The sequence below is a fragment of the Aquila chrysaetos genome, chromosome 6 (assembly GCF_900496995.4).
Source record: "Aquila chrysaetos chrysaetos chromosome 6, bAquChr1.4, whole genome shotgun sequence".
Classification (NCBI taxonomy): Eukaryota; Metazoa; Chordata; class Aves; order Accipitriformes; family Accipitridae; genus Aquila; species Aquila chrysaetos.
In genome coordinates, this window is record NC_044009.1 from 7393597 (window position 1) to 7418753 (window position 25157).

The 25157-nt window shown below is 51.0% G+C and overlaps 1 protein-coding gene across 2 annotated transcripts; it reads right to left on the minus strand.

The window, feature by feature from the left end:
* Positions 1-1792: 1792 nt before the first annotated feature.
* LOC115342475 (neuroblastoma suppressor of tumorigenicity 1) lies at positions 1793-15026 on the minus strand. Of its 2 annotated transcripts, XM_030016684.2 has the most exons (5): positions 14801-15026; positions 5360-5444; positions 4406-4600; positions 4069-4180; positions 1793-3197 (listed from the first exon to the last, which is right to left on the minus strand). In XM_030016684.2, exons 1-5 carry the CDS (start codon positions 14826-14828, stop codon positions 2943-2945), a joined length of 675 nt encoding a protein of 224 aa, XP_029872544.1. In that variant the 5' UTR covers positions 14829-15026; the 3' UTR covers positions 1793-2942. The 2 variants fall into 2 exon arrangements, with proteins under 2 accessions (XP_029872544.1, XP_029872545.1); XM_030016685.2 differs by lacking the exon at positions 5360-5444 and having other exon boundaries at positions 14801-15025.
* Between the last annotated feature and the right edge of the window lie 10131 nt (positions 15027-25157).

The following is a 25157-nucleotide window of genomic DNA, read 5'->3' on the forward strand; positions in this document are numbered from 1 at the left end:
ACCTTAGGAGCATCTCAGTTTATCTCCAGAGCTTTTGCTTCAGAGAAGGAGATTGGATCAGGACTGTGTCCTCCACAACTAGGTATGTGGGAGGTTTTGTACACTTGGTTTGGATGTGTTTGCTGGGGAAATGAATCTGAATCGATTGAAGCAAAATGTGTTTAAAAAAACCTGCCTTAAAATGAGGTCCAAATCCTACCGTTGCCCCTGCAAAAGCTTCTCTGCTCCGGCAGCTCTGCTGGCCTCTGTGCTCTCTCCCCTGCGCTGCGTTTCTGGACACATCTGCAGGGGATCATGGTTTCCACCAGCTCTGCTCTCCAGTACCACTAGCAGGGAAAGCAAAACCAGGTTGTCAACAGCCACCCAAATGTCAACATGGCAAAGAAAGGGCTGGTGAGCCACAGTGAGTAAAACTGGAAGGCTGAGAGACCTCGGCGAGGACATCCAGGCAGTCCAGTGCTAAACGCAGCGGACTCCAATAGTGCAATCTACTCTCAGGATCTCATTCCGTCTTTTAACTGGGATGGCTCCTCAGGGCCTATTTTGGGCAGAGCCTGGCTAGCTATCTTTAAAAGATTTGTGTTTTCATCTGCAAAACAGCCCTCCACTGCCTGCCTCCACTGAAGCTCAGGTTGTGTCGAAAGGAGGTGGAGACATCCTGCTCCAAACACCCTGAACTGCAGCTCCTGGAGTTTATAGGAACAGTCCCCCTGCTAAATCCAGCTCCTGTTTTCACCGTACACCAATAAAAGGGCCACATGATGGTGGTTGGTGACAGCATGGGTTTCTCCACCTTTTCCTGCCTCCTGGCTCTCCGGTAAAGCTCCCATCCTTAGTAGGACACTTCACAGCCTAAAAAAATTATCTTAATGTACAGGACACCGCCACCCCTGCCAGGGTCCTTCCTTTTCAGCCCATCCCCTTCGTCGTGGCAATTGCTGCCTTAACACAAACCCTCTCCCGCTTCGCTACCCGGAGGACCGCTCTCCAAACTTGTACAGAGCCCCCAGAGCCTGGGACTCAAAGAGAGGGGCAGTAAGAGCTGGCTGCTTGCACAGCACAGCCTCCTGCCCCTCCAGGAGCAGACCGGACCTTCCCCAGGGTTAGGCTCGGACAAGGGAGCATCATCTGATCGCTTCTGAGGGCACAACCGCGCTGGGCAGCCAGGCATCAGTGGGAGCAGAGGTTTGCAAGGGCACGCTCTGCCCTGTCCAGGGAACGCTTGATCCAAACACCCTTGGAAACAGCCCACTGGTTTTCAGCCAAGGCGCTTGGGTCCTCTCCTCACCCACGAAGGGATGTCCATGTCCATGTCCAAGTTCGCCTTCCTCCAGTCCGGAGGCACTCCTGGAGGCCATGAACATCTGGATGCCACCAAACACGCTGGATCAAGAGTGTCACCTAGTGGCAACAGAGCTGATAAAGGTTGCATGATCCCGCAGAGACCCCACGCACTTCCCACATAAGTGGGACCAGACAGCCCTTAAACCTCCAGGCTGAAGTGTTAAGGGCCCTGAGTACAACCACGCCTGGGCGACAGCTGATGTGCAGGCTCCCCGTGTCCACATGCAGCCCATCTGCTGAGTATTTAGGGTCGGTTTTCCTTTTAGCGGCTCTCCCTCCTCCTCCCAAATTGAATGCAGCAGAAAACTCAAGGGAACCATTGCTCTCCCATGCCCTGTACCCTCCTGCGCTGCTGTCCCGTCTGGTGTCCTGGTGTAAACGGCCTCTCCCCCGTCAGCACTGAGGAGCCTACTGCCAAAAACCAGACAGGCATCAGAGCACTGAGAAATGGAAGTCAGAACTAATTTATTTAAGAAAAAAAAAAACCCCACCAACTTGTAAAAAGGAGGGGGAGGCATCGATTACAAGCTCTGGAAGCTCTTGTCAGGACAGCGCCAAAGAAATCAGCTTTATACAACAGAGAGAAAGGGGTAGCAGGAGGGGCCCGGGGCCGTCCCCCCACCCCGAGCCTCCCCAGCCCTGCGTGAGCAGTCCCCCGCGAAGGTACATCGGCACCCCGGCACTCGTCCCCCTTCTCCCTCCACCACCATTAAAGTGCAGCAGGGAGAGGGGGGAGAGGGGCTGGCTCCTACCCAGACCACCCCAGCGCAAGCCTGCTTTTGGCTTTCCCCTGCGGGCCATGAAATGTGAAGCCCCAGCGCCCATGGCATGATCCAGCTCCCTCGTCCCCAGGGAGCTACGTGGTGGCCCTGAGGACCAGCAAGGAAAGGGCTCTCACTCCCGTGGTTCCCCAGCAACCTCACACACGCGGCCCCCAGAGGCACATCCTGGGGCAAAATACTCCCCAAGAGCTACCTAATACGAGGAGGTTGGGGTTGAATTAAGATCCAGCGGGTGCCAGGAGGAACAGTACGTCCACGCTGAGCCCACGTGTCCTTAGGCAGGCAGGGCAGACAGGAGGAAGAAGGGATGCTGCTGGTCCCGCACACCCCAGGAAAGATGTGCATCTCTTGTGGGACTGTGGAGAGGCTGCATCCCTTCTTCCTCCAATCCGAGCATTAGCCGTTTACAAGAGGAAAACCCAGAAGGACTCAGCAAGGGCTCCACAGCAGGTTCAGGAGCCTGCAGACAGCCCCTGGGGAGCCCAGCTCAGCTCTTGCTCTCAGCCGAAACCCCCCTTGTCCGGGTTCCCGCTCCTCTCAATATATTATTACTATTATGTGCAAGTAGTTTTGCATCAGAGAACACCGAGCCCTCCTCTCTCACCCTGCAGCTCCAGCCTCACGTCCGCCTCTCAGCCCTGCTCGTGCCTCAAAATCTTCCTCCGGCCCCGGGGTGTCGTGGAGAGCAAAGCATGAGGGTAGCTATTAGACAGGAAAGACTCCACCACCCCCCTCCCTCCCCAAATCCCGGCCCTCTCCCTCGCACACACCCCCTGCCCGCGCCGCTGGCTGCAAGGACAGTCCGCAAGGGCCAGGTCACTCGTCGCCCTCCTCCTCGTGATGGTGGTGGCTGGAGGCAGGAGGTTCTTCCACCTCCTGTTGGTGGCGGGCATAGTGATGGGGGCTGGGACCTTCAGCGGGCATGTTCTCCTCCGCGTTCAGGTAGACGTTGAACAGGGCTCCCTCGTGGCTCGGCTCCTTCCCGCAAGCCTGGCAGCTACAGTGAAGTATCTTCTCCACCAGCTTGTCAACCCTGGGGATCTCGTCATTGCCTGGACAGTCCAGTGTCACCTGGGTAGAGGGACGAGGACACAGTAAGTGAGTGCGCAGGCTCAATGCCCGGATGGCCATCCTGCTGCGGGCGGTCTGACCTGCCCCGTACCCTGCTGACTTGGGGTATTTTAAGCCAGAAGCGATGGTTCGCTATCCGTATAAACAAATACCTACAGTCAGTCTGCAAGGCAAGAATGCTCTGGGAATGTCTCGCAAGGTCACAAGCTGCAAAGACCCACGGAAAATGCACTGACTCAAGTGGGACGCTGCTCCCAGGCACTACTGGCACAGAAATATCGGTGGTAACTGCAAAAGCCACCCACAAGACACGTTGCTGAGCATCTTAGATAGTTTGGACTAAACCATCTGCCCAAATGTCTGAGCTGAAAGCAAAGCAGAGAGCTGAACCCAGCTCCCTGCGTGCCTAGGCTTGCCTCGGAGGCAGGTTTTATGGCTCTGCCAGGATCAGTGGTGGCATGAAACTGGGAGGTCTGAGGGTGACTGGCAGATGGGCTGTGGGAAGCACTTCTGGACATCGAAGAAGCCAAAAACTCCCAAGTGGGAGGAGGCGACAAAGGCAGTGGTGAAGAGAAGAGGCACGCGGGATGAGCACAGGGATGAATAATGCAGGGACTGGCAGGGAATGCTTCTGCAAACAGCATGATAAATGCATCATTCATCACAGCAGTCATGTTGCTTCCAGCAGCCCCTTCCACCCAGGCGTCTCAAGACAGGGCACAGTCACCTGAGAGACACCCTGGAAGGGAACTACGAGTGGGAAAACCTCAGGGAAGGAGAACAACTTGCCCTAAAGTGGTGGCAGAGCAGAGCTGAGAGCCCCTGAGCGAGGCCCCACAGAAAGAACCGTGGAGCAGGCAGGGATACTCACGATTTCCCACATGGACTGGGCCGGCATACAGGAGTCGCAGTGAACCAGGGACTCTGTGGACTGAGGGAAGGTGTTGGGGACGCTGTAGCTGAAACACTGTCCCAGACAGGCCCTGCAAAGACAACAGGAGGGATGAGGGCTCAGCAAAGGTGCCCACTCTTCCCAACAAAGGCAGAAGGAGATTTCACCTTCCACTGAGACAGACAGAGAGCAGCCGGGCAGAGGCAGGACACTGTGCCTGGCTTCTTGTACGAGTGACAGTCCCCAAAGCCACTCTGGTGCCATCTGCAAATGGAAATCAGCTGCATCCAGCTCCACACTGAGAGTGGATCCATACCTGTTCTGGATGGACTTGGACTCGCAGCCGCTGTGCCCCACGATCTGGGTGATGTTCTTTGCCTCACACCAAGCGCTCTTATCCGGGAAGAGGGCGAGCTTGTTTATGGGGGGTGGTGCGGCCAGGAGCAGTGCTGGGAAGAGGGCACCAACCACGAACCATAACATCATGGCCAGCTCTGCCAAAATCCTACAACTGGAGACAGAGAGCAAAGCGTGAGCAGGAAAGAAAACAGGCAAGCCGGCCCGTTTCTCCAACCCCAGGGCAGTTCTTGGCTGCGGCAAGGACAGGTATGTCCTCCCAGCATGTCGGTACTCACATCTCCCTCTACAGCCACTGCTGTGGCCAGGAAGGCTCCCCAAAACACTTCACGGGGAATGGGACATGCTGCTCTGCCTCTTCCTTCTTCAAAACAAGCTCTGGGGCAGGCAGATACCTGCATTACTTCTCCCAAGATTTGTGCCAGGAGCAACAGCAGGCTTTTTTCATCATTGCCCACCCAAAGCTGGGCTGGGAGAAGTTTGCAAAACAAAAGCGTCACCGCCATGGGCCGAGCCAGGCTGGAGTAAGTCACGGACCGCAGAAATGTTTTTATTTGAGGAAGGACCAGACTTCCCCACTTCCTTTTCTCCCACCTTAAAAGCCAAAGCTGGCCTTGCTGCAAGCTTTCCCAGAGAAAAGGGACCACTTTCCCGGGAAGGAAAACCGCTTTCCTCTAAAAGTGCGCAGCAGATGTCGCTGCAAGGCAGCAGCAAGCAGGGAGATGTGGAAACCTCAATCCAGAGGCTAGAAACCCGCAGAAAAGACCAATACAGCATTTATTTTTATAGAGCCACTCAAATTCAGCAAACGGCTACTCTGAGGATGGGAACTCAGTCCACAGACAAGGGGGGTCCTTTCAATAGCAAGCATAAACCTTGCTCGCAAAGGTGGTCGGCCGAGAAGGTTACTTACCACCCCCAGAGAAATCCCACGCAGGGTTTCCTTGCGGGCCAGCTGTATTCTCCAGCCAAGGTGCCTGCATTAACACTCCCAATCACAGGGGAAAGGCAGATGGAAAAGCATCATAGAAATAGGGAAATTTTTTCCTTTGTGGGGTTTGGATGGAGTCACAGTGAAAGGCAGACATTTATACTTTCTAAAATATTTGTTAGAACCATGTTATTTGTTATTTCCTTCTATTTATTTATCCAGACGAAGATCCAAAGCCCACACTGGAAAGGCTCCTGTTGATTCCCATGGCTCCTGGGCCCAGCCCTCTAACGCTTGCTGGGGAAGGAGAGGAAAAATGCCTTGTTTATCAGACACTGGTGTCAGAGGCAGCTCTGTGCTGGGGACTCCCAGCCAGGCGTTCCTCCAGTCACGCAGTCTATATCTGCACCGTCTTCACCAACACATCCTCGGCTGGAGGACCACCACATTTATCTAAATGATTGAGATGGCCTACTAAGCACCTCTCACAGCTCCAGCTCAGATATTTTCAGGTCATTATGGGGCAGAGGGTTTTGCCCTGTTACCCCTCCACTGAGCCCAACCTCCTGGATCTGAATCAAGAGAGAGACGAGAGAGAGAGATGCTTCCCCATCCTCCATCCCAAGGCAGCCAGAAAAGGGCATCCTCATTCCCTGGCCCTGGGATCTCTGGGGGAATCAGGTGGGGTCTCTGCTAAATTTTCTTATTTCCTGGTGCTACAGGAACCATAACGGTATAACGCAGCAACACCTTTATAGCCTTGGCTTCCTAATCCTCCCAGCACTTGTTCACGTGAATCCCACAGGCCCCCGGTGAGAATACCTGCACAAAGCAGGGTTTGCAGGTCTTGGTTTGAGATAAGCAGAGGGTTTTAGCCCCTGAACTTGTACTGCCATTAACGAGAGTGGTGTTGTTAAACACATTTGTCCCGAAAAAAACTCTTACGGCTTACTTCTGCTCCCTGAAATTTTTTTCCATTTCAGTGGGGGAATTCTGTAATTTCTGCTAAGAAGTACACAGCTAAGCTGCACGCGCACACACTCGGTTTGCTTGGTTTTCTGAAATGAGCATCACTCATTCCTCAAATGCCAGCAGCTCCATGCCGAGGAATCCCTCTCCCAAAGGCAAGTCCGAGATCAGAGCTGGGATGTGACCCAAACAGCAATCACAACCCCCCCGGGGAACAGCCGAAATTCCTCTGGAGTCAGCACACAAGTTCACTTCCACATGCCCGATTAGAGAGCAATTTCCTTCTTTCCAAAGAAAGGTGGTGGCTGGTTTTTTTTCCAGGTTTCTATGCATCTCTACCCAGCAGCAAAGAGGCAAACATTTCTGTCTGTGCTGACAGCCCAGCTTCCCTGGGACCTTTTATTTTCCTGGAGGGAAGTGTTCACTAGAGAGGTGTTTCTGCAGCACTGGTCAGAGCAGACCCATGGCCAGAGGCATGAAGGATCATCTCCGAGCATCTGGGCTCCTGTCTCGCTCTGATACCGAGAGGAAGATGAGCGAGGTTGTGCTCTGCTAAAGCACAGGACCTGGCCTGGATTCAGGAAAGCACTTCAACATATGCTTAAGCCCTCTCCTTTCCTGCGCAGGGATGTCTTCGTAACCAGAGCCCCGAGCAGCACGGCCGCTGGTCCGGTTTGCAGGGGAACCGGGTACCTCTACAGAGCTGGAGCAATTGCAGCTTTATACCCCGTTCTTCAGGGCACTCAGGTGGTGAGCGCTGCTATTGCCCACTGATTTTAAGCCTTGGAACAGGCCACATCCACATGGTGTTTTCCATCTCCCAAGAATGCCCTGGAACCCGCAGGGCCACATTTCTAGTAAGTAACAAGGTTTATGCCGGTGCCTAGGAAAACATCTGATGCAGCTGAGTTTGGGAGGCTGCTGGGGCTGGAAAGAGCCTGCTCGCAACCGCGGCGTGTTCGCTGGCATAGTTCAAACCAGTCATGCGAACAGAGCGGCCACTAAAACCATTCATCTGACAGCAGCCACAGGGTCGGAGACAAAAGCACCGTGTTCCCTCTCCCCCCAGCTGGGAAGAGAAGGGAAAAAGGAAGACAAGGCACCCGAGCAGGTTTGCAAACTCCCGATTAAATAAAGGCATTGAGCACATTCCTCCGTGACAAGCTAAATTACACGTTGCAGCCCCTAAAGGAACAAGTGTGTGCTCCCCGGCGCTGACCCCGGCCCTGGCCTGCACTTCCCTGCACACAGGGGCTTCTTTCTCTTCTCCGCACCGGGGCACATTTTTTTTCCTGCTAGTCAAAGCTTTTCAAGCAGAAAGTTCAGCTCAGTTCCGGCAGACCCATCAGCCCGTGAGGGTCTCCCCCCGCCTTTCCCTCTGCAGGGAACCACATGGCAGCTTCCTCTGCCATCCCTTCAGCACGCATTTGAGAAATCAAATGACTCAGCCCTTGAGCCTGGCACATCCCGGACTCCGGAGACAAACAACTTCTCAGCACACGCACAGCTGCAGCCTTGTGGTGAGCGGCCCCAGAGCCCTTTTCCAGCCTGTCCCCATGCCCAAGGAGCTGAGGGGCAAAACGTCCAAGGCTGGTGGGTCCCAGCTGTACCAGCTCAGCATCCCTTCGAGGCCTGGAGAGCCTGGCAGGCGTCCTGCCGACGGCTGAGCCTCCCATGAGCCCGGTTTTGAGATGTGGTGGTAGCACGCTCAGATGTTTTATGTCACCTAGAAGAGCTCCTTCCTCCCATCCTGGCAGTCCCGGGGACTCTCAGGAGTCCCGCAAGAAGGACGGTCCCCGCCGACGCCTGGAAGCAGCTGGGAAAATCTACATTGTTATATCGGCTGGAGGACAATCACGGGAATTACCTCTGAGGCCGCGTTCCCACCACCCAGCCCACAGCTGTTCTTGGCCATTTGGAAACCAAACACTTCTGGAGGAAAATAAAAAAGATCTAATCGGTTTTACTCTCTTTTTCCAGTGGGAAGTTTACACCATAATACAAGACAAGCCTGCAGGTGGACACGGAGAACATTTCATGAGTAGTTTAATACATTTATAGGTATTTTTCTTATGCAGGATCTTGCAATTTTGCCAAATGCATAAAACCACAGACACAGGTATATCGTGCTCATGGCCACACACGCAGCATCCCAGGTTCTGAGAGACAAGAAACCCCTAAGCTTTACAAACATTGCTTAGCCAAGGCTCAAAGCGTGCGAATATAGCACAGAAACAGTGTCTGCTCCACGCTGTGGCCAAGGAAATTGAGGTACGAAGCCAGGAAACGGCCCTACCTCAGTGCCTGAATCACTGATTCAAGTCCTTGTGTGAGATGCGTGAGATCTCAGTAGAGATGGACAAGGCGAAGGTTTCAGCTCCTGGTCTGGATCACGGCTGGGACCTCCGACCGTCCTCTCCTGCCTCCCTGGACAGGCGACTGTCCTGCCCGACAGAGCCGGCTTCCCACCCAGCCGGGCTCTCAAGCTACACCACGCCAAGCTGCCAAGAGCAACCCCAAGTTGGTGTTAGACATGAATCACAGCAGTACCGGGTCCTGCCTTTGTGTTCAACTAGTTATTTGTGCCATTTTGCTGAGAAAAACTGCTGCACGGCGCTGCCGGGGGAGGAGGAGGCCCCGAAGATGTGCTGCTGAGCGCACTGCTCTGTGCCTCGGTTTCCCTGCTTGTAAGACCAGAGACAAGGGATCGCTGTATGCCGAGTGAGCTGATGCGTGCAGACAGAGTGGAAAAGCACAGGGAGGTCTTTGGAGCGCCAGGTCTCCTTCGAGGGAAGAGGCTGCCCGGGGCAGGAGGGGAGGGATGGCTGCCAACAGCTCTTGCCCCACACGATGCGGCACGCGTTCCTCGACGGGAAGATGCTCGGGGTAAACGCCGTGCTGCGGGGCAGGTGGGAGTCAGGCCGGGACATTGCTGTGCGGTGAGGGAGTCACCCAAGGACACGGTGCTGCAGGGCAAGGGGGGGATCGCTGCCTGGAGAAGAGAAAGCTCTCCAAGGACTTGGGTGGGATCACTCCTGTGTGTGGAGGTGGCCAGGAGCGATCTCCTTGCAGGTAGCTGTAAGCGCTAAACGGCAACCGATTATTTAGGCGCCTAAAAGGAAGCAAAGCCACAGTTAAGTGTCTGATTTGGTGGCGACTGGAAAGAAACATGTATCTGTCCGAGAAAGATCCAGGGCATGGCTCTCCTCAGACACAGGATTTTGCCTATACAGTAACTTTGGAATACTACAGGGAATTGCCTTTTGGGAATCTCAACTCAAATAATATTTGGTTACATGGAACGAAAAATATTATAAGCCAGCATTATTAGCAGGAAAAGTTTAAATCTAAACTGTGAAAACCTGAGAAGTCACTATGTACTGAAAAAAAAAAATCAAAACAACCGATTTTATTCAATACTTGTCCTTATTTAACACTTCCCCCTTTTTTGAAATTCGCATTTAGCTAAAACTTTATATTTTTGCTGCAAAAAATACAAAGTACAACATTCTTTTGGGGACTCTACTGTTGTGCCTGCAATAGACCAAATTAATCTGATCGATATCATGACAATATCACCAGGGGAGAGGGAAGAGAGCTATGCACTGAAAACGTCTAGAGGTATTTCTTCAGGACAGCAAGACAGATGAGTGCTTAACTGAACACAGAAGTCTCTTCTGAGCTGAGAGTCTTGCTTTGCTGAGCTGCAAAATCTGGGAAGAAATTACAAAAAAATAAAAATGGAACTACCATAGGAAGACCTTTGATATTTAACACGCAAAAGAATTAATCCTAAAAACTTTTTGATAATGGAGCAAAAGCCATGTCATTTCTCACTGTGGATCTGGCTGTCTCTGCTCCTTTCAAAAGCAGGAGATGTTCGAGCTTCCCTTTCCGTAACGTATTAATTTCCACTCAAGCATGGTTGGGCGATTCACAGAAATAAAGCAGAAATAGAGAAAAGCACTGCAGCATTTTTAAAGCCCTCTCCTGTCCCCACTTCGGACAGAATTTCAAAAGACTTTGGTACTTGGGAGTTTAAATCTGGCTTCTCGACCATGCACTGAGCACTCGAGAAACATTTTTTGCAGCTGGAAAAAAAATCCAAGCTCCTTTACCTACAAAAATCATTGGAAAGCTACCTATGGACTTTGATAGGCTTAGAATGGGGTCCTAAAGGAGCTCTGCTGGAAAAGGGACACACTAATGGCCTGTGGAGGAGGCAAGAGTAATATAAACAGTTTCTGGTAATTTATTTCAATTGCTCAATTTCTTCGGCATTAAGAACAATCACGGCCAGGAAAATGCATCAACCTAAAGCACAGGAATATATCCTGGCCCCACACCACCCTCCACTCCCTCTCCTCTTCTAGCACCTGCTCGAAATGTGGGGCTTTGCAGCCCCTAAGAGCAGCGGGGCAAGCGGGATGGGAGCAAGGATCAGCTGTGTTGGGCACCTGGCAAACAAGCCTGGTACTAGCCTCCAGCAGCCGGCAGTTTTGGGGAGCAGTGGGACGGGGGTGCCTTGGCAAAGTGGGGGAAGAGAGAGCATACGTACAGGCTCTGTCTCAGACCCTGCGCGAGGAAGGACTAGTCTGCCACATGCTTTGGCTAGAACAGTCCCCAGCGGTAGGTCGTATCCAAGTGCATTGCAGATAATATGAGAAATAGGCGCTTTCAAACACAGCTGTTAGCAGCATTTCAGCCAGAGGCCTCGCTCGTCGCATGTCTGGACCTGAAGGAGACTCGACTCCCTCCTGCGTTTCCCCTGGAGCTGGTGTTTCCCACACAGCCGTCCCACACGCTGGCGGCCGCAGAGCAGGCAGGCAGAGCCACCCGGCGTGGGCAGCACTGTCAGCCTGGCTGGGGCTGAGGGTATCGACCGGAGCTTTGGCCACGCAGGAGGACCATAGGTGTCCAAACGTGAACCGTGGATCCAAAACCCTTTGAAAATTCCATGCAATAACAGCGACTGCTGCCCTCCAGCCGGGCTGCTCTCTCCAAAGCCGTCCCTGACCCCTGCAAGCAGCAGCTTCCCACCAGGTGTGGAGAGAGGACGTCTTTTCCTCCACCACAGCATCACTAATCGGGAGCCTGACCACTATTGCTCGCTGACCGGCATCTCCCCAAAGCACCTGGCTCGCTCTGGAGCACACAGTCACACCGTTTCCCCTTGCAACTGAAGCCGCAGCCTCTCCCCTCCTTTTTCGGTGAAAACAGCTTTCACAGGGCCGGCGGTAAAATCCGCACCGCCTCCGGGAAGGGTCCCAAGAGTCGTTCACTTTTCCCCGTGTCTGATTTGCATGCAGGCACCAGCAATTTCCCCAGGGAGCGCTTCTCCCAGCAGGCCCAGTTCTGCTTTCACTTAGAGTGAGGTAAACTGGGACCGGCTCCTCCAAATGACTCCACTGGTGCAAATGAGATCAGAATCTGGCACCGCTCGTCTTACTCAAAACAAGCATAACTGGAACCAGATAAAACCAGTTCTAGTACATAGTGGCCACCAGGATTATTATTTTTTTAATTTAGCACACACGCCGCGTAAGGCCATCCTGCAGTCAGAGATGGGAGTTGTCTCAAATGCCAACCACGCTGGCTTTCGGCTTGCTCGGTCATTCATTACCAAACTTGCATAAAAAAATCAAGCCCTGTCCTACGCAGCGGGGTTGCGCTTGCAGGATCAGGTTCCCAGCTGCTGGAGCAAGAGGTGGAAAGAGGGAAGGAGAAAGGGGTTTGCGGCTGGAGCTGTGGATCTTTCAGTGACGGTTCAGGATCCTTCCTGCCGTTTCCCTCTCCCTTTACACCCGTTTAGGCCATATCCCGGTCACAACAGCAGAAACCCAGTTGACTTGAGTGCTGTTTTGCTCTCTTTTAATCTCTGCTTTGCACTGCACCAGCCTTCTCAGTTTTGACGACGTAAAACCCAACGTCTGTGTTATTTACCCACGGCACTGACTGCAGTGTCTCCAATACCGAAGCATAAAAACACGTGGCAGTGCGGGGCCAGAGGCTTTCGGGGGTAACGTAACAGTTCACAGCCCAGTTGGTATTTTCAATTGCAACCAGACGTGCTGGGGGCTGACCTCACACTTGACATTTAGACAGTGTCTCCTAAAACTGCAGGATCGAGCCCAGTAACCACAATGAAATCAACCCGTGAACCAAATGCCGGTCTCGTCCCCTCTCTGGACAAGTCGTCTGAGCTCTGTATCAGAGAAGAAGGAGGCTTAAGCCACATCTGAGAGAGTGACCAAAGCAAGGGCCCGATCCTGGCACCATTTCCAAAGCTAAGCTCCAAAGGATTAAAATCTTGGCTGGAATGGGGGTAGCGGCCCAGCCCAGCTCCACAACTGGTAGAAAGGAGTGCTGGGTTGCTCCGTTCCCACCATCAGAACTAGTTTACACCCAGGAAAGCCCTGGCCCCAACCGCCCCGTGTCGCTCCCTCCCTGAACAGTGCTGTGCGAGAAACAAAGGTCTGGGGAAACGGCACGCACAGCTCCTGCCGGTGCTAACGGGAGGCACGGAGGACAGACCACCCCACATTCTCACTCCGGTCCTGCCCCAAAAGGACAATTTTATCAGCTGCTCAGGTTTTTAAGAATCCGATTTGAGCGGCTGAGAAGTTTCTTTGCCCTAAGCCGTGCTAGACCTGCCAGCACTCTGGTCCTTGCTTTATTCCAGGGGATCTCCAAGCCTGGGAGACTACAGTGGAGGGTTTTTTTTTCCCAGCAGACTTTAAAAAAAAAAAGAGCAGGAGCAAGGCCCTAGGACAGAGCAAGTCCCCGGCTCTGCCTGCCCCACAGTCGCTGCAGCTACAATATGGGAGCAGGCAGAGGTATTGCTAACACTTTAATGGGAACAGCACAGAGCTTGGGAGGAATACTGCCCGGGAGTTTACTCTGCTTTTCAGGCAGGTTTCCCACGACTGGACCAGCTTAACACGACCTCGGCAATGCCAACACGCGCTGCGAGCGAAGTTACTCCAATACGGGCAGGTCTTCAAGGCTACTTCAAAAGCGTTTTGGCTCAGGGCCCAATCCTGCACTTCCTAGGCACCCAAAATTCCCTCCAGCTTGACCGTTTTCCTTGCTCCGGAAAGATGACCGGGCACTCGGAAGACTTTGCTCGTTAGCCCTCTTTGCAAGACCGCAAACTCCCCAAGCTGGAATTCAGCGCAGAGAGGTCAAGCCAAGAGCCCGGATTCTTCTCAGGGCTGTTTGCAAACACTTGGGATTTTTATACTGAAGGCAAATTCCATTTCCCATCCTGCGGTTTGCAAATTTGAAGCGAGCTGCCTTTTTCGAGATGGGAGACTGCCTTCAAAAAGCAAAAGTGCCCATTGTATGCAGCTGATTTTTGGCTGGTTGGACATTGCAAAGAGGACATTAAGTTCTTGGGCTAAAAATACAAGGGAAAATCTGGGCCGCGCCATACCACTAGGATCTTTCCCACTTGTTTCAGTAGGGTGCAGATTTTTCCCCCAAAAACCTGCAAGGCAAAGCTATGGTGCTCCAAATCCACAAACACTTCACACAGGCTGAATTTTTCATTTGATGGGGTTAATCCTATACGTGAAAGTTAGATTGCGGAGCACAGCATAAGTTTCTCGTAAGAGTGCCCTCGTAAGATAAACGTTAGTAGGCAATAAGGGATTGTCCGGATCAACTTTAATGCAGCCTGAAAACGAGCTAAAGCATGTTCTGTCCCTGGAACATCTCTCACAGAAAAAGAGAAATCCCCACCGTGCATAAAATGCAGAGATTGTTGTATGTAACAAGTAAGAACTGCCACAAATACTTAGAAAAACTGAAATACCACGTTACGACTCCAGAAACAGGTAGAGATGTATGGGACATAAGCCTTTGTAATACTCCAGTAAGCACAAAAACTATGTGTAGGATGCAAGGATGTAAATTCACCCCCAGTGCAAACTTTTCAAGTAACAAAACTTTCCCCGCCTTTCCATGGGGAAAATCTCCTTCCTTTACGACACCCGAACTACTACACGTCCTCTGGCATTGCGGTGAATCGATACGCTGAACGTTCCCCCTTCTCTCCTCTGCACTTTTGTTCGAAACCCGAAATAGATGGGAAGGGCTCTGTACCACAGATGTGCGACCGATAGAGCGCGGCACCCCATATCCTATTCTTTTATTTTATTTGAGCTAAAGCGGCGGTGGAAATAGTTTAACGATTGCACAGCAGATCCCCCGAAGTCCGCCTCATCTGCAACCGATTTCTGCCCGTGGCAATATTCTCATCCTCCCGGCCATCAATCACCCGTGGAGGTTGGAGGGGGGGGAGAAGAGCAGGGAGAGAGGAAAAGAGGCGGAAAATCTGGTGCTGATCAGCGGCGGAGAAAAAAGCAGCAGCAGGTCCGCTTCGGTTTGGGCCGGGGGTGGGAAGGAGGCGGCGGGGAGGGGAAAAGCCGCAAACCCGAAGGGGCTACTCACCACCCAGGCGACGGTGGGCACATCCCATGGGGTCCGGGGCCGCGGCGGGCGGGCGGGCGGGCGGGCTACAGCCCCGCGGTACCCGGCGGTTGCCGCATCCTCGGCTCGGCGGCCCAGGGAGGTGCGGGGCGGGCGGGAGCCGGGAGCCTGCCGCCTCCCTCCCCGCCCCCCCCCCCCCCCCTCCGGTGCCGGGCTCCGGGCGGTGCCGCCGGCCCCGCCGCTCGCTATTGCACAATCGGGGCGGAGGGGGGGGGGGGGGAGAAGGGAGAGGAGGGGAAAAGAGGGGAGGGAGGGAAGGAGGGAGGGAAGGAAAGAGGGAGGGAAGCGGAGCGGAGGCTGCAGAGCCTGCCCGCCCCGCCGGGGCGGCCCCGCAGGAGCTCCGCCGGTTGATGGGGCGGGACCGGGGGAGCCCCGAGCGATCTCCCTCCGGTCGTCCGGTTTTTCTCGCCGTGTCCCGTTTGCAGGCGGAGAGAGGGGTGCGGGAGCCCCTCGGATCCCCGACGGGGCGGTCTCCGAACAGCCGGGGCCGGCGGGACTCGCAGCGCCCGGGGCGGGCAGGGAGCTCACACACTGACCTACCCCCCCCCCCCGCCTCCCCAGTCCTGGGCGATGGAGCCCCCGCCAAGTGCTAAAAACTAACGGGGAGAGCCCGCTGGCAAGGCACGTCCATAAAAACGACGTGTCTGTAAAAGAAGAGCGGTGTCCGAAGGTGATTTCCCAGCATTTGCTCCTGCAGCGACAGAAAAGTCTGGATGTGGCTCACTGAACGCAAACAGTTCCTATTTAAACGTAATGCTCGATAGAGAGGGCTTGGGGTAGAGCCCTAGCTGCAGTGAAGACTTGGGAAAGTTCTCCTCCAACACCAGAGGATGGTTTTCTCTTCCTTTCTTTTCCCTTCCTCTTGCTCGCCTTTCTCTCCTCTTTTTCTTTCCTTTCTCTTTCTCTTTCATTGCGATCATTCAGTTACAATAATTGTTGGGAGACCGGAAAGGCTCTGTTTCTGTAAAGGTGCAATTAATCTAATAGAGGCCTCCACATTAAACACTGGCACGGCACTACCCAAATCGAAAGATACCTGCAAGGCTTGGATGGGCTTTCCTGGCTCCTGTTTGTGTGCAGATTTGCATAGAGATCAGAGAAGCAGGAAGAGGAGATGCTAAGAAAGCAACAGCTGTGCTGAGGGAAGTGTTGGTAGTGCCTTGGCAGTGGTCCTGGGGAGAAGCCAGGAAAGCAAGCTTTGGGGCTGGGTGTTAGTTGAAGGAGGCTGGAGGCTGCCAGCGAAGGAACGGTTTCCCGCTGCTTGGTTCTTTCCAGCTCCGGGACAAGAGGATTTTGTAAATAGGGTGGCAAAAAACCTGCTTCCAGCATCGCTTTCTTATCCTGCTAGATGCAACCTACCCAGCCCCAAACTGTACTGAACTGCTCAGCTCCAAAAGGACCAACAACAGACAAAGGAGCAGCCTTTTGCCATGACCACATACCCATGGAACTCTAATCTCCCAACATTTTCACCCGCTGCTGAACTTGGACTTTTGACTAAGGTCTACCTGCTCCTCATGGCCAGCAAGACCAGCAGTGAGCTCCTGCCCGGGAGGCTATTTTATTCTGAATAATATAATGAGTGAAAGAGGAGACATCAGAGGCTTGGAAGCAAGTTCTCAGGTCTGTGGATAAATGGGGAAAAATAAGATGTAGATGCGACCAGCTACGGAGAAACAGACCACGGGCATTAAGGTTAAATTCACCCAAGTGTATCAGGTCCAAGGTTCAGTATTTTGATGGTTTTTGTGGGATCCTCAGCAGTGGCGTGTGATTACTCTTGAGCGGAGCACCAGGCTGCATGCAGATATGTGAGCCAGCATGCAGTTCATTCACTGCTTCCTACTATTCATTCGTGTTCCAGTAAACATCCAAACAGCAGAAAAGGGAAACACAGCAATCTGTAAATCTGGGGGTGGGGAGGCATGATGCGCAGAGTTCAGGTTTTCTGGTTTTCTGGTGTCAGAAGAAACAGGCAGAGGTGCTGTATGACAGAGCAGGCTGGCTGGAAGATGAAAGAAGCTGCCGAGAGGCTGTCAAAGCCTTGGGCCAACACTTTTCCCCATCCTCTCTGGCAATGCGGTATTGCAGCCAGAACAAGGAGTGAAGACCTGATGCCTGCAGATGTCATTTGGACAGACGCTGGCTCAGGCACGGGCTAGAGGCAGCCGCTCTGCAGCTGGGAGCAGACGGGAGGGAGACAACACCAGCAGGAAAGGAGCCATCCTCACCGGTCAGGCCCCTCACCCCTAGCCAGGTCGCTGGCTTCAGCAACATTTTTAGACTCTTGCTCCACATCACACCCTCGTTTACCAGCTCCCGCTCCCCACAGGCTCTGGGGAGCTTGCTGCCTGCCCCTAAAATGCCCGAGCCAAACCACGCTGTTGTTTTCACGCCGAGCGGTGCGACACGTAGTACGACACAACTCTCCACTCTCACCCCCTGACGACAGCCCATTTCATCAGCCTGTTGTTTTCCACCACAGATAGACACCATATGAAAACACAGGTGCACAGAGCCTTGCCCAAAATGTCTACACACCCACCTACATCTTCCCCCTCAGCCCTTTCCCCTGCTGCTGGATCACCAAGGCTTTCCTGCACTGAGACACAGCAGAAACCTGCTCTCTGGTCTCCAGGAGCTTCCCTCCCTCACCCTCTGTTGCTGTTTTGGGCCTGCTGACAAACGCCCACAGTGCCAGGGGCTCCCCGCTTGTCAGGACAGGACTAGGAACTGTGGGCGTGAGAATTAAAAGGGTGTATTTGTAAGTTAAAAATAAAACTATTCCTTTTATTTGTGTCTTAACGCAGATTCCAAGGCTCCCTGCCCATAGCTGGATGCTAGAAAACACATGCGGGGAAAGGCAGCTGGGAAAAGAGAGAGCAAGCGAGAGCGTGTGCATCTGTGAAGGGCTGCAGTGAGCAACGAGGGGAGAATTGCCCTTCCCAGATCCCCGTAGCTGGCCTTAAACTCCGTCTCTCCCCCAGCAACTTGTGTTTTGTTCACCGTTCCCGAGATATACCGCGTAGGGTCCAAAGAAGCACTCGCAAGGGCTAAAGCCCCTGGCCTGACTTGGGAGACTGATGTCTGGGTCTGCCACGGACTACCCTGCCCTCTCTCAGATCAGTCAATTCACTTCACCTCTCCACATGTCATCTGCAAAAGGGTACAAAATTGCATTGCAGCTCCCCGCAATAAATATGGCTCTTTATCAGCTCCCTTCTCTCACCGGACCATCACCTGCTGGAGCTGAACTCCTACTTCTTGGTTCCTAAATAAGCCCAAAGACACCTCCAAGATATCAGCTCAGGACCTCGAATCGCTGTCTGTAAAGGCATACGTGCCCGAGGTGAAAGGGAGCAGTACTCATGCAAGGAGATGGAGGCAAAGATTTTACTACTAAAAAAGCTGGGGAGTGATTTCTCATCACCATCTCGGGTAGACGAAGGGAGGGGACAGTGGTGGCAGGTGAGGAGCGCATCCTCCCATGACTGCGAGCATGCAACTCACATTTGTGCAGTTCCAGCAGCCACGGGCAAGGATAGAGCAGTCCTTACAAATACCATTCTTGCTTTTTAAAATTCACCCAAAGCATGTGGGTACAACAGCACTTCACTGCTCGTTCAGACCACCAGGTCAATCCTGCCTGAGCACAGTATCTAGCTTAATAACGTACACAGAGGTAAGGAGAGGCTAGAGGGGAAGGTTCAGCCTTGGGAGAAATTTGGACTAGCAACCTCCAGCAGGCCACAGCTTAGCATAACAGATTTGAGCTCTGTGCTGAACCCCTTCGCATAGGTGTAGCAGAAAGGCACGAGTCCTAGTGGTAATTTGGCTAGCTGGCTGGAACTGCAAAGTCCAACTTGCCTGGCTGCTTGTAGAAAGAGAGATCTAGGGACGGACCTGGCTGGCAGGGACTGTGCTCGGTAGTAGAGGAAAAGGATTTATCATAGAGCTCATTAGAAAACATCTGGGCTCAGCAAATGACCTGGAATGCGACTCGGCAGCGGGGCGCTCCTCTCTTCCCGAGTCCCGAGAATGCGAGCTCCCGCAGGGTAAGACTCGAGCCAGCTGTTTCCTCTAATCCCATCAGCCTTGCCTTCGACAGGGGTCCAAACGCTCGGCAAGCAGGAGAGAACGAGAAAGTCCCATTCCCTCCCCTTGGTGACTGGGATTAGTGGTTTCTCTGTAGTGCCGTGCCAATGCATTTTGGGGCCCTGGGGCAGCAGTAAAAAAAAATGTACCCCTCCCATCTCTGAGCAAGTCCAAGTGTGTTTAATCACTTTATTTTCCACCTTGCCCAATCGCTCTCCGCTCCCAGGCACTCTAGGCCCCTTCGTCCCTCCCTCCCTCGCTTCCCCAGCAACTCAGGTCATGCAAAATCCTTCTCCTATTCAGTTCACGTCTGCAGGGGCAGTTTCTATCAGGGAGGGCTGGGAAGAAGCTGCTGGGCTCCATTTGCAGGTGCCCTCTTGCCTATGAGTTCAAACAGTTTTTTTCTTTCTACTTCAAAAATACCAGTTTCCTCCAACTCCATTACAACTGGCTAAATCCCCTCTGATAACCATCTTATTTTCTGCTGCACAACTTCCTCCTGCTGCAATCGCTCAGAACCTCTTATTATATTAATTATTTTTTCTTGCAGCACTGCCTGAAGGCGCCAGCCAAGCTCAGGGCCTCGTCACAATAGGTGCTTCTATGTGTTTAGAGACAGTTCTGGCACTGAAGCGCCTACAAACTGTCAACCAGCAGTACGAACTTAGAACACACACATGTGTGCAGGGAACATTTTGCACATCACCAAAAGGAAACCAGCACCCGCCTGAAACGGGGTGACTCAGCCCAGAGCAATATTGCACTGCTGTTGCAGGGGAAAGAGGCTCATGTACAAACTCTCTGGCCTTTAAGAAAAGCACCCAAAATCAGAAGTCTCAAAGTGCCAAGTTCTGAAGTCCTGCTACTGTAAGAGAGTCAGCATTTTTTTAAATTAGGGTAACGGAGAAAAAAGAATGTACGTATGTATTCGCTAACAGATTAAATTCCTCTGCTCCCAGTCCCCCCGCCTTACAGAAAACAAATGCAAATACAATCCTTAAGGTGATAACGTGATTTCATATTTTAGAGGGTGTGGTTCATAAAATCATAGAAATGTGGGACCCTGAGAAATCTGCTTTCATTGCCTCCCCCTCCTCCTGCCCTGAAGCAGGATCGTGATTTTTGAGTTGGTGAAGCAGATACTACTATTGCAGCTGATGAGGAAATGAATGAAACTGGCCAGGAATCTTAGTTTATCACTGCTTTCTTGAACATGCCAAGCGATCTGTGCTAGCACTGAGCCAATTTTTCATCATTCTGGTTTTAATTTTGGTAACAGGGACTACCTCAGTGACTGCTCCAATGTACGGTAAGAGTTAACATTGAAGCCTCAGTTAAATAATTACAGGTTCATCCTGTGCTCAGAGGAGTCACAATGACCTTCTCTCTATCTGCCAGCCTACCTCTATTTATACCTAATATGGATATAAAATCCACAACTTAGCAGATAGTAAACTAGAGCCTCCCACAAGCATGTTGCCTACTAGGACGCTCCCAAAGATTTAAGGGAATTATTTCTCAAGCCTTAAAAGAACCCAGTAAATTCCCTTTCTCTGTTCTGTCTGACGTGGTACAGACAGCAGAACTATGTGGACCTTCCCACACAGTCCTTCCAGCGCACCTCTAGTCCCAGCCCACAAACACTCCTGCAGTTCCAGCCCCAGGCTTCCATCCATCATTCAAAGATGCATTTATTGACATACGAAATACCCCAACTCTCGACAGATTATCTACAAAACCATGTAATCTTCAGAGAGAATTAAACAAAAATTGGGCCTCATGCCCAGAAAAAGGAGTGGGGGGAAGCACACACCATCAGCCATTCCCTCAAACAAAACCAAGGAAAACAGTCCAAAAGGGAGGAGCTGGAAGAACAAAGCAGCAATGATTGGCATAGAAATAGGTTGTCTTGTATCTGAGAACCATGCCAGGGACATCTTCAGGGAGTGTCTAACAAATAGGGTCCTTGAGCTGAAAATATCTGCATTTAGTTCATACCAGATTAAGCCGTGGGACAGAGACCAGGAACAATGCAGTCAACCTTTATGGCCCTGGAAGTTTAAGAGAATTTATGGCCAACAAGAACAGTTAGATCATCTGATATGAAACCATGTGTGTTACAGGTCATTTGATTTCACCCAGTCACTCCCAGGTGGAGCACAGTAACTTCCACTTAAGACATCAAGAGCTGAAACATCCACCCATTCCTCTACTAGCTTATCCCAGTCTCTCTGCTTACAATTCAGTGCCTCACTGCTCATCTGCATGGGTCAAGCTTCGGCCTCCAGCCATTGCTTCTCATTACGCCTCTCCCTGTTAGCAGCAAACCCTTCAGTTCCTGGGTTTTCTGTGTTGTTTTCGGAGTCCTTGAGGTCTCTAGGTATGATCAGCATTTGTTGCCCCTCGATGTCAAACTTTACATTTGACTATATAAAAATCTACATTGCTCCAACTTTCTTTTTCATTTACATAGCATCCCACCAAATAGCAATTATTTGTTTGCCACCATTTATGTATTTAGTTCCAGATAGTTAATGAAAATTACAGATAATACAAAGCATTATACTGACTCCTCCGGGAGACACGGCATCCGCAGACCCCAGAGTCCCATTGTTTTGCAAATCAGACATGGGGCCTTCAGGACACGAAATGATTTTCTTCTCCTGTGGCCTCAGTCAACCTTTGAACCTAGAAAGAGGCTGCTAAGGAGAGAGATGACACAACTCATGGCAGTTACCTTCAGCCTAAGCCTCTTTTCCCCTTACTCCATTGATAACCACAGCCCCTTCTCCCTTATTGCTCTGTGCTATAGCACGTTGTTCTGGAGGGAAGGCACAGGAGTTTGGCGACAGAGAGGCAGGTGACTGGAAGAAATGAAAGGGTGGATAAGAAAGTGCAGAAATACTCCCCTTTCCAGAGCACACCCTTACCTTGTTATTCTGGCATCTTCAAAGAGCAGAAGCCAAAGTCTTTTGTGAACTGCGGAGTGTGGTTCAATCCAGCGCAGACGGGTAGTGAACTGTGGGGTCCCACAATGTATGCTAGCTGACTGTACAGAGCTGAATTTTACCTGGGAGTGAACTAGGTCTTAAAGCCATGACCAAGTGGAGAGAGTATCACCATTTCCATTTTACAGGGGAGAAAACTGAGGTGTTATCACAACTGGACTCCTAAATCCTCAGGGAATGCATGGCTCATGGGATTAGTAATGGTTTTGGGTTAAGCTGTTAGTCACTACTAACAACTTCAAGTGCAGCACCGAGGGGGAGGAAGACTACCCTCTAAAACTTCTAAAAAGAAACACACTCCTTCGTACAACAGGAGATTTATGAACTGAATTTGAACTGATAAGGGCATGACCTTTTCCAGGAAGGGGCACAGACTCCTAACCCAGCGGTGGAGTCTTTACAAGCACGACCAATAAAGACTATAGATGAAGAGTGATTTATTACTCACCAGCAACTTTCTCAGCATCTTTATAAGCTACAGGAGGTGGGTATCCACCACCACAAGGAACATCCAGCTTTAAATAGCTAGCAATGCTGTACAGCTAAGTGCTGACAGCCAGAAGTCACAAGAGAAACAGCAATCCACAGCTGAATTTCCATAAACTATGTTCCCATTTAGTTTCAATCTTAGCTAAGCATTTCACTGTGGGTGGGCTATAGGCTGGACTCTCAGAGCAGTTAAGACACAGTACGCATTGCATACAGCTGCCTACTGGAGCTGATGTGCCAAAATTTGCACCAGTCCTGTTTACGAAGGCAGGGGTGGGGTGGGAGATGAGGAAAAAGTTTACTTCTTACTGATGGGATGTGTGTGGTAGAGGGGGAAAGCAACAAAACCCAGCCAGCTCAGAGCAAAAGGAAGGGTCAGCCATGCCTCGCTGATTCAGAACACTGCTGAAAAATGTGGTTTTCCTAGCAGGTCACTGATCTTGTGTTCCCCAGCTCTGCCACTAGCCTCTCCCTTCTAGCTAAAGCGTAACAGCTATACCTCGTGGTAGATCACTACCACAACAACCACAGTCTCCCTTTAGTCCACTCATGCACCCACTGCTTGCATTTGCAAGCAAGCACCTTTGTGATTTCTTTTGCATTGCTCCAAAAACTCGGAGGGAACCCAATAAAAATATCTGGTAAACCAATTCCTTCTCCTTTGGAGAATCATCCGTGTGAGCCCTCTGGAAGAGTTGCGTTACGCCATCACGGCTGTGTTTCCACTACTGGAATGATACTGTCTCCTTGATATCCTCCCTCTATCTCGACCTGTTACCTAAGTTCATATTTAAAGTAGATCTACTAAGGCAGTGACTATCTTTTGGTATTATGCTTATGTCATACCTAACACAGCGGTGTCCTGTTCCATGAGATGCAAAGAACGGGTAACACATGTCAATATTTTCTGTTCTTATCAGATTCAGACTTACACCAAAGTCAATACTGAGGATCTCGGTGTTTTACACCTATTGGTGATTCTATAAGGAATCACCTGCTGGACAATAAAACAGAATTCCTAGCTTATCAGAGATTTGCCATTAAGAATTTGGGGCAATAGGAGGACAGCAAATGGTTGCAGAACATACCCTTCTGGAGTCTCCCAGACTATGAAGTGGGCAGCCTTCCCCTGAGACTCCATGACCTGCCAGGTAAAAAAACAGTCAGAAAGGCTGGCTGATGGCTCAAGACTCATATTAGAGTCCCAGCTGCATGCCACATTCCCTCCAAGACTTATCACTGACCTTGCCTACAGCTTCTCCCATCTTTAAAATGGGAATTATAAACCTTTCTACCTCCCTTAATCCCATCTGTTTAGTTTGTAAATTCTCCAGGGCAGAGACTGTTTTTTATTTGTGTAAACAGCACCACATACAGCAAGGTCCTGATCTTGGCTAAGGCTCCTAGGCATGATTGAAATACAAAGAAATGACGGTATCTTGATCAAACATGAAGAACTCGGATAAACAATAGAAAAGCAGCTTGATGTTTTTTTTCCTGCAGTCTCTGCTTTTCTGTGACTTGTTTATTCATCTCAACATCTCAAAGCCTCAGCAGACATCTAATCAAGCTGTTAAGAGTGAGATTTGTGGCCAGTCAAGCACTTAGGGAGTTGTTAAATGTTCAAAACCAGTTCTATTCAGCAAACAGCTGCCTTTCCCCCCCCCCCCCCCCCTTCTCCTAGATAGTGGCATGGTTTCTTTACTCACTGTATACTCACCATTTTCCTATTAAGATTACATCGGGGTGATACAGTAACTTCTCCACTAAAAGGTCTCATTAAGTTTTGGGTAGGGACACCTGACTTTTTTAGGCCTATCTTGTTTGCACTTCTTGGTACTGATCCAAATCACGCTACAGTTAGACGAAGCAATGATTTCAGCAGGCTTAAGAAAGAAGGAAAAATGTGATAGTTTCCAGATGAGTGTATTATACTAAATTTAACATGCCTTTTGGTACTTAGAATTTCCACTTTTCCCCCTTCCATTTATGTAATTAGAAATCAAGCAGCAGGAAACTGTTCCTATTCCAACCTCAGTTGGGAACAGTATGGTCTCATTCCCATAGAGGGAAACAGGAGACTTGTCCTCACAAGGAGACATTTTGCACAGCTTACATGGACAGGTTCAAAAATAGGTTTTGAATAATACAACTTTAATTAAACCAAAACAAATACAGGCCCGTTATGTGCTAATCATATATACATATATATGTATGTCTCTCAAAACAAACAACAACAAGCAAGGCAGCTGTAAAAAACAAAAAAATTAAGTTCTCACCCCATTTAAAGAGCAATGACAAATTTTAAATTCCGCTTTTTAAATTGTGCAGTTTTTCCACGCTCACGCTAGTGGATTTCATATTAATGAGCAAGAACATTTGTTCTGATTATTCTCACGCTAGCAATAAAGGACACATTGTGAATCAGTATCTACAATGGTACCCTCTGAGTTCCAGGGCCAGAAGAACCACTTGATGACGGGTCACAGTCGATCATATTAAGTAAGAATTAACCCCAGGAAGTCATATCTGAACTAAAGCAGAGCATACCAGCGCAGGACAACTCATTATCAGGGACACTAAATAAAAATGGAACCCATCATCATGGCCCAAATGACACAGTGCTAACTAAAGCTTTTTCTGCTTGTTGACAGTCATTCTATTCAGAGCATTGCTACCGCTTTTGGTTCTCCTGTTTCTTACCAGGTTGATGCTCTTCTCTCCAG